Genomic DNA, 10,156 nt, shown 5'->3' on the forward strand with positions numbered 1-10,156 from the left:
CTGGACAAAGCTGGGCCAATTGTGCGCCACCCTATGGGACTCCCAATCACGGCCGGTTGTGATACAGCCCGGGATCGAACCAGTGTCTGTAGTGACGCCTCTAACACTGAGATGCAGTGCCTTAGACCGCTGTGCCACTCGGGAGCCCCAAAGCTCATGTGTGTGTTTCTATAATATATACCTTCTCAGCCAGTGCTTCCTCCAGGGTGGTGAGAGCTGTGTCAGTGTTGGAGGTGTCTGTCTGGAGAGACCTGACTCTGTCCTTCAGACTACTCATCTGTTTCTCCTTGTCTCTCAGCTGCTCCTGTAGATTCTCAATCTGAAGAGAGGGAGAGAGAGGAAAGGAGGGAGGAAGGGAAGGAGGGGGGGGGGGTGAAGGGAGGGGGAGGCAAACGGGAGGGAGGAGAAGAGAGAGGGAGGGGAGGAAGGGGGGGAGGAAGGAGAGAGTGGGAGGGAGGGGGAATGGATGAGGGAGAGAGAGAGAGAGGGAAAGAGAGGGAGCATTGTGAGTCAGCAGAAAACACACACATAAGATCTTGCTTGAGTGACACACACACACACACACACACACACACACACAGGACAAACAAAGACAGAAAAGCATGTGTTCAATGTAGAACGAACAAACTGAACAGAACACAACACAATAGAACACAACACAAACAGAACAGACAGAACAGAACACAACACAACAGAACACAACACAACAGAAAGAACACAACATAACCCTAACCCACAACACAACACAACACAACACAATAGAACACAACACAACACAAACAGAACAGACAGAACACAACAGAACACAACACAACAAAAAGTTCGCAACATAACCCTAACCCACAACACAACACAACAGAACACAGCACAAACAGAACAGAACAGACAGAACACAACACAATAGAACACAACAACACAACACAACAGAACACAACACAAACAGAACAGAACAGACAGAACACAACACAACAGAACACAACACAATAGAACACAACAGAAAGAACACAACACAACACAACACAAAGAACACAACACAAACAGAACAGAACAGACAGAACACAACACAACAGAACACAACACAATAGAACACAACAGAAAGAACACAACACAACACAACACAAAGAACACAACACAAACAGAACAGACAGAACAGAACACAAAACAACAGAACACAACACAACAGAAATAACACAACACAACAGAAAGAACACAACACAACAGAACACAACACAATAGAACACAACACAACACAATAGAACACAACAGACAGAACACAACACAACACAATAGAACACAACACAACACAACAGAAAGAACACAACACAACAGAACACAACACAAACAGAACAGAACAGACAGAACACAACACAACAGTTTTTCCAGAGAACACACTGTGGCCATTCAGATTTTCCAGTGCAGAGCGATGTTTCCTGAATAGCTTTGCAAAGGGAATGTATATTGCTGGAAACTGTCAACGTTTAACAGTAAACCGGATAAATTATTTCCACTTTCCACAAAAAAATGAGGGGTGAATAAAACAGTGTTTAATTTGTATTGTCAACTTTTCTTATCTGGCTGTGAAAGGTGGCTTCAGTACCTGGAGCTGAGAGGTTGATAAATGGCATGTGTATGTAAGAGAGCTCACACACACACACACACACACACACACATCCATCATCAGAGACAGCTCAATGAAGAGACTGTCTTTTTCTTTCTCCTATTTCACATTTAATTAAACACAGACTGATTTGATTAATACCTGCAATATTCTGTCTATCGCGTTTGACATAAACTGGTGTCAATATATCACCTTGTGTATAAATCCCATTCATTCTCTCCCATTCTCTCTCTCCCATTCTCTCTCCTCCCCTCTTTCCCTCTCCCATTCTCTCTCTCCTCCCCTCTCTTTCCCTCTCCCATTCTCTCTCCCTCCCCTCTCTTTCCCTCTCCCATTCTCTCTCTCCCTCCCCTCTCTTTCCCTCTCCCATTCTCTCTCTCCTCCCCTCTCTTTCCCTCTCCCATTCTCTCTCCCTCCCCTCTCTTTCCCTCTCCCATTCTCTCTCTCCCATTCTCGCTCTCCCATTCTCGCTCTCCCATTCTCTCTCTCCCTCCCCTCTCTTTCCCTCTCCCATTCTCTCTCTCCCTCCCCTCTCTTTCCCTCTCCCATTCTCTCTCTCCTCCCCTCTCTTTCCCTCTCCCATTCTCTCTCTCCTCCCCTCTCTTTCCCTCTCCCATTCTCTCTCTCCCATTCTCGCTCTCCCATTCTCGCTCTCCCATTCTCGCTCTCCCTCCCCTCTCTTTCCCTCTCCCATTCTCTCTCCCTCCCCTCTCTTTCCCTCTCCCATTCTCTCTCTCCCATTCTCGCTCTCCCATTCTCGCTCTATCATTCTCTCTCTCCCATTCTCTCTCTATCATTCTCTCTCTCCCATTCTCTCTCTCTATGACTCTCTCCCATTCTCTCTCTCTATGACTCTCTCTCTATGACTCTCTCTCTCTGACTCTCTCTCTCTGACTCTCTCTCTATGTCTCTCTCTCCCATTCTCTCTCTCTCTGACTCTCTCTGTTAAAATAATGATTGAGGTGGTGAGAACCAAAGTACAAAACTAATCACACCATAAATATAACTAATCACACCATAAATATAGTTAATTGCTGTTAATCACAAATATAAAATACATTATTCAGCGTCTAAATATGAAAGTGTTTTGTTTCTCTGAGGCAGTTTGACGACTTCATCTCTTTTCTTATCTGTCAAAGTCAGGTCAAAGTCGGTGACCATGGCAATGAGCTGTCTGTCCCCTGTCTCATCCAATCAGAAGGCTGGTGTATGAAGGCCCCTAACCCCGCCGTACCCCTAACCCCACCGTATCCCTAACCCCGCAGCATCCCTAACCCCGCAGCACCCCTAACCCCGCAGCATCCCTAACCCCTCAGCATCCCTAACCCCGCCGTACCCCTAACCCCGCCGTACCCCTAACCCCGCAGCACCCCTAACCCCGCAGCACCCCTAACCCCGCAGCACCCCTAACCCCGCCGTACCCCTAACCCTGCCGCACCCCTAACCCCGCAGCACCCCTAACCCCGCAGCACCCCTAACCCGCCGTACCCCTAACCCCGCAGCACCCCTAACCCCTCAGCATCCCTAACCCCGCCGTACCCCTAACCCTGCAGCACCCCTAACCCCGCAGCACCCTTAACCCCGCAGCATCCCTAACCCCGCAGCACCCCTAACCCTGCAGCACCCCTAACCCCGCAGCATCCCTAACCCCGCCGTACCCCTAACCCCGCAGCATCCCTAACCCTGCCGTATCCCAAACGCCGCAGCATCCCTAACCCGGCAGTACCCCTAACCCCGCCGTACCCCTAACCCCGCAGCACCCCTAACCCCGCAGTACCCTAACCCCGCAGCACCCCTAACCCCGCAGCATCCCTAACTCCGCAGCATCCCTAACCCCACCGTACCCTAACCCCGCAGCACCCCTAACCCTGCAGCATCCCTAACCCCGCAGCATCCCTAACCCCTCAGCATCCCTAACACCGCCGTACCCCTAACCCCGCCGTACCCCTAACCTCGCAGCACCCCTAACCCCGCAGCACCCCTAACCCCGCAGCACCCCTAACCCCGCCGTACCCCTAACCCTGCAGCACCCCTAACCCCGCCGTACCCCTAACCCTGCAGCACCCCTAAGCCCAACATACCGCTAACCCTGCAGCACCCCTAACCCCGCAACACCCCTAACCCTGCCGTACCCCTAACCCTGCCGCACCCCTAACCCCGCAGCACCCCTAACCCCGCAGCACCCCTAACCCCGCAGCACCCCTAACCCCGCAGCACCCCTAACCCCTCAGCATCCCTAACCCCGCCGTACCCCTAACCCTGCAGCACCCTTAACCCCGCAGCATCCCTAACCCCGCAGCACCCCTAACCCCGCAGCACCCCTAACCCCGCAGCATCCCTAACCCCGCCGTACCCCTAACCCCGCAGCATCCCTAACCCCGCCGTATCCCAAACCCCGCAGCATCCCTAACCCGGCAGTACCCCTAACCCCGCCGTACCCCTAACCCTGCAGCACCCCTAACCCCGCAGTACCCTAACCCCGCAGCACCCCTAACCCCGCAGCATCCCTAACTCCGCAGCATCCCTAACCCCACCGTACCCTAACCCCACAGCATCCCTAACCCCGCCGTACCCTAACCCCACCGTACCCTAACCCTGCAGCATCCCTAACCCCGCCGTACCCTAACCCCGCAGCACCCCTAACCCCGCTGTACCCCTAACCCCGCAGCATCCCTAACTCCGCAGCATCCCTAACCCCGCAGCACCCCTAACCCCACGGCACCCCTAACCCCGCAGCACCACTAACCCCGCAGCACACCTAACCCCGCAGCACGCCTAACCCCGCCATACGCCTAACCCCGCTGTACCCTAACCCCGCAGCAGCCCTAACCCCGCAGCACCCCTAACCCTGCAGCACCCCGCAGCATCCCTAATCCTGCAGCATCCTTAACCCGCAGCATCCCTAACCCCGTAGCACCCCTAAACCCGCAGTACCCCTAACCCTGCAGCATCCCTAACCCCGCAGCACCCCTAACCCCGCAGCACCCCTAACCACGCAGCACCCCTAACCCCGCAGCATCCCTAATCCTGCAGCACCCCTAACCCCGCAGCACCCCTAACCCCGCAGCACCCCTAACCTCGCAGCATCCCTAACCCCACAACACCCCTAATCCCGCAGCACCCCTAACCCAGCCGTACTCTAACCCCGCCGTACCCCTAACCCCGCAGCATGGCTCATGAAGATTTAAACAATATGGTAATATCTCAATCTTATCCTCTGTTAGACTGTTTAGATCTCTGAGATCTAGAAGAGGGACCCATTTGAGGGGGAGGGATCAAGTGGCTAGGGATACTAATGTACCCGTATGTGTGAGTCTGGGAAAGCCACTCAGACAGGGAGTGGAAGGGAGACCTAGTCTACAGAACCGACGACTAGCCACGAAGAGTGATATCTCCCTCCCTTTCTCAGTCTTTATCACCTATCCTCCTCTCCCCCTCTTTCTTAGTCATTATCTCCTTCTATTCTCCTCTCCCTCTCTTTCTCAGTCTTTATCTCCTATCCTCCTGTCATGACATTGGCCTGGGGGAAGGTTTATGACAGTCATAAATATCTCTTTCCCCCTTTTTCCTCTCTCTACCCTACTGATGTTACATTTGCAAAACCCTTGGTTAACAAAGAGATTCTGGGAACATCAGAACGTGGGGGGAAATGAACTATATTCTGGTAATCCGACCAGTTGAACATGCGGTGGTACTTAATGAATATGATGTCAGTTCAGTTGTCATCTGAGACATTCTCATCAATGATAAGATGACATAAACTCTACAGTGGAAAGTCTACACATCAGAGTTATCGGATTCACATGGAATTGTTATTTAATATAAACGTTTGAATATGAAATTATTCGTGATGGGATGAAATGTGATTTTAGCTTCTAAAATGTGAGATTTGTGTTTCCATAAGGTTAGGGCTCTGCTCAATCAGTGGCCCGCCCCTGCGAAGGGACATGGGCTATAAAACTTTTCGAACACGCCCTCCTCTCCCTTCCTCTATAAAGCCTTGACGACAATATAACCTCCTGTTCCGAGGATGTGAGGACGACGGTCCGATGTCAGAATGGTTCAGACAATAACTACAGAACGAAGCCAATATCAGCGTGAGTTTTGGTTGCGAATGGTATGAACTTCGAACTCTTTCACTACAGAAGTGATACCTCCTAGCCGTTGAGTTAGCAACAGCAGATGCAAACGAGGGTTAGGAAGGAACAGACAGAGTATCCCGTCTATCACACAACGATGTTACTACAACGTATCCAATTGACCATCAGAGACATTCTTCAAAGGACTCGGTTTGGCAACACGGCCTTCCATCTACCACCAACCTACCGAAGCGCAGCTCAGAGTAAATATTTATTGCATTTTCCTTTTCCAAATGGGCGGTAATTTAGAATGCATAAGATACTGTATTTACGATAGCACAGCTTCACCCTTTGTTCCTCAGTCTTCCCGCTCTTTCACTCAAACCCAGCCCCTTTTCTTTTGTGTAACAAGCTGTCATATCTGTTTCGCCCACTAGGGATGTTTTCCTTTATGACGTAATTTGTAATCAAGTTGATTAATTATGTGTATGTGTAATTCTGTGTGATTAGTTAGGTATTTAGTAAATAAATAATTAAACCCAATTTTGTATTGCTGATTCAACTTGTTAGCCAGGGTTCGTGAAGATAACCAAGAATTTACAACTTTCAGATGAGACTGAATTAAGGTGACGATTAATATTGACTGCTATTGATGTAAAATGTTACTAGGTCTTTAAGAGTTTATTCAGAAGATAACAGCTCTATAAATATTATTTTGTGGTGCCCCGACTCTCTAGTTAATTACATTTACATGATTAGCTCAATCAGGTAATATTAATTACGGATAAATTATTTTATAGAATAGCATGTCATATCACTTAATCCGGCATAGCCAAAGACACGACACTCCTCTCCCTCTGTCTTTATCTCCTTCTATCCTCCTCTCCCTCTGTCTTTATCTCCTTCTATCCTCCTCTCTCTCTTTCTCAGTCTTTATCTCTTATCCTCCTCTCCCTCTCTTTCTCAGTCTTTATCTCCTTCTATCCTCCTCTCTCTCTCTTTCTCAGTCTTTATCTCCTATCCTCCTCTCTGTCAGTCCAGAATCATCTTTAGCTGTTGTTCATCTTAATAATTAAAAATCATGTTTTTTTTCTTCTAAACATCCCCTCAAAAAACGAATCAAACAAAAATAACCTGCGACGTAGCCAACAACGAGAGTTCATGGTCGTCATGGTAACTAAAATAACCTGCGACGTAGCCAACAACGAGAGTTCATGGTCGTCATGGTAACTAAAATAACCTGCGACGTAGCCAACAACGAGAGTTCATGGTCGTCATGGTAACAAAATATACAATTGTGTCAACTTACAGTATGAATTTAATTAAACCGCTGGATGTTTTGGCACAAAGTTTCGCAAAAGAAAAACAAACGGAAAAAACTTGAGTGGAAAAAAAGTGAGAAGAAATTTGATGATGAATTTTTCTGCCCTGATGCAGTTCAAACTACTACAGCTGCTTCCCAAGAAGAAACAAAACCAGAATTTGGCCGGTTTATTGTTTTAAATTATGTTCAGACATGTTTAGACAGATGTCCTAAATTCCATCCCAAATGGCACCCTATTCCCTATGTAGTGCACTGACGTGCCATAGGGTTCTGGTCAAAAGTAGTCCACAGTAAAGGACATAGGGTGCCATTTGGGATTGATCCTTGGTCTGTGATGCTGATAGTCAGAGGTGTTTTAATGTGAATAGTTTCATAGTTGAGAAAAGGAAAGGGCTGTCTTAGTAATGGGCTCTCACACTGTAAACTGTTGGTTTGATCTGGTCTCAAACAGGGTTGACTCATGTCCTCTCTCTCTCTCTCTCTCTCTCTCTCTCTCTCTCTCTCTCTCTCTGGTTCAACCAGCTGTAACAGTTCAGAAGTTATTCTTTCTGGACTTCACTAAGGGTTTTTTCAGTTGTTCGGGGACACAAAAAAAATTATTGAGTCAAGCCGAAGTCTACGCCCCTTCGTCAGTGATTCTTCAGTAGTGATTCTTCAGTAGGGATTCTTCAGTAGGGATTCTTCAGTAGGGATTCTTCAGTAGGGATTCTTCAGTAGTGATTCTTCAGTAGGGATTCTTCAGTAGGGATTCTTCAGTAGTGATTCTTCAGTAATGATTCTTCAGTAGGGATTCTTCAGTAGGGATTCTTCAGTAGTGATTCTTCAGTAGTGATTCTTCAGTAGTGATTCTTCAGTAGTGATTCTTCAGTAGTGATTCTTCAGTAGGGATTCTTCAGTAGTGATTCTTCAGTAGTGATTCTTCACTCTTCAGGAAGGATAATTCAGTAATGATTCTTCAGTAGTGATCCTTCAGTAGTGATCCTTCAGTAGTGATCCTTCAGTAGTGATCCTTCAGTAGGGATTCTTCAGTAGTGATCCTTCAGTAGTGATCCTTCAGTAGTGATTCTTCACTCTTCAGGAGGGATAATTCAGTAATGATTCTTCAGTAGTGATTCTTCACTCTTCAGGAGGGATAATTCAGTAATGATTCTTCAGTAGTGATTCTTCACTCTTCAGCAGGGATTATTCAGTAATGATTCTTCAGTAAAGTCTTTGTTGTCATTCAATGAAAGACAAGTCGTTTTCATGCACATGGTGGACTGAGTCTGCCCAGACACCTACACTATTTCTGACTCATTAATCCCCAGTCTACCTGACAGCCTGATTGACAACCTGTCAGAAGTCAGGACACAAAACACACACCAATATGTACACAGACATAGGTAGAAATAGACAACTTGAAATGTATGGAGGGACATTAGAAAGCAGCCACACACACACACACATACACATACACACACACACACACACACACACCCTCCTGTGCAGACTTGACTGAACCCTCCAACACACTTGACATTCAGAGAGACTGTTCCTTTGATCCAGCCTGCGCTTCTTCAGACTGGCTGTGGTGTAACACTGTCTCATTAGGGCCCTGGATAACACACACACACACACACACACACTCACACACACACACACAAACCGAGACACACACACACACACACACACCGAGACACACACACACACACACACCGAGACACACCAGACACACACACAAACCGAGACACACACACACAAACCGAGACACACACACACACACACACACACACACACACACACCGAGACACACACACACACACCGAGACACACACACACACACACCGAGACACACACACACACCAAGACACACACACACACGAGACACACACACACACACACACCAAGACACACACACACACCAGACACACACACCAGACACGAGACACACACAAGACACAAACACCGAGACACACACACCAGACACCGAGACAAACACAGACATCGAGACACACACAAGACACAAACACAGAGACACACACACCAGACACCGAGACAAACACAGACACCGAGACACACACAGACACCAAGACAGACACCGAGACCAACACCGAGAGACACACACCGAGACACACACACACAGAGACACCGAGACACACACACACATAGACACACACACTGAGACACACACACACCGAGACACACACACACACAGAGACACACACAGACACCGAGACATTTTAATCCTGGATATTTTAGGAAGGAGTTGTATCTCTCTAGTTAGTTCCGGTTCCGGTCCTGCCTCTCAACACACAGCAGCCGTCTCCAACATGGTCCATCCATTCTGCATCAGGCAGCTACAGACAACAGTCACTTCTGCTAATCAAGGACCACTTCACAAAATGACTCTGTGTTGCTCTTCCCAGATAACCGTCCCTTTACCAACAGGATGTTGTCTGAGACCTTCCTGTCCAACTCTCTGTGGTCTGCAGTATGTAGAGTATCTACACTGAATAACATACAGCGTGACGTGTTGCTCCCATGTTTCACCAGCTGAAATAAAAGATCCCAGCAGTGTTCCATGTGCACAAATATGCAGTGGTGGGAACAGTACCCAGTTGTCATACTTGAGTAAAAGTAATGATTCCTTAAAAGAAAATGACTCAAGTAAAAGTGAAAGTCACCCAGTAAAATCCTACTTGAGTAAAAGTGAAAGTCACCCAGTAAAATCCTACTTGAGTCAAAGTGAAAGTCACCCAGTAAAATCCTACTTGAGTCAAAGTGAAAGTCACCCAGTAAAATCCTACTTGAGTAAAAGTGAAAGTCACCCAGTAAAATCCTACTTGAGTCAAAGTGAAATATACCCAGTAAAATCCTACTTGAGTAAAAGTCTAAAAGTACATGGTTTTAAATATACTTAAGTATCAAAAGTGAAAACATAAATCATTTAAAATTCCTTAAATTAACGTTAAGCAAACCAGACGGCACAATTGTCTTTGTTTTTAAATGTACAGATAGCCAGGTGCACACTCCAACACTCAGACATCATTTACAAATGTCCCTCTCTAACTGTCCCTCTCTCTGGGTCTAACTCTCTCTCTCTCTGGGTCTAACTGTCTCTCTCTCTGGGTCTAACTGTCTCTCTCTCTGGATCTA

General features: G+C 47.5%; 1 protein-coding gene across 1 annotated transcript in view; it reads right to left on the reverse strand.

Moving 5' to 3' along the window:
- The window catches only part of LOC139379638 (ELKS/Rab6-interacting/CAST family member 1-like), a 319,125-nt gene that overhangs the window by 174,781 nt on the left and 134,188 nt on the right, over positions 1–10,156 (reverse strand). The window contains exon 12 of the mRNA XM_071122447.1: positions 182–319. Within this exon, the coding sequence (XP_070978548.1) occupies positions 182–319 (138 nt within the window). The remainder of the gene's footprint in view (positions 1–181; positions 320–10,156) is intronic.

This window comes from Oncorhynchus clarkii, chromosome 21 (genome assembly GCF_045791955.1).
Source record: "Oncorhynchus clarkii lewisi isolate Uvic-CL-2024 chromosome 21, UVic_Ocla_1.0, whole genome shotgun sequence".
Taxonomy (NCBI): Eukaryota; Metazoa; Chordata; class Actinopteri; order Salmoniformes; family Salmonidae; genus Oncorhynchus; species Oncorhynchus clarkii.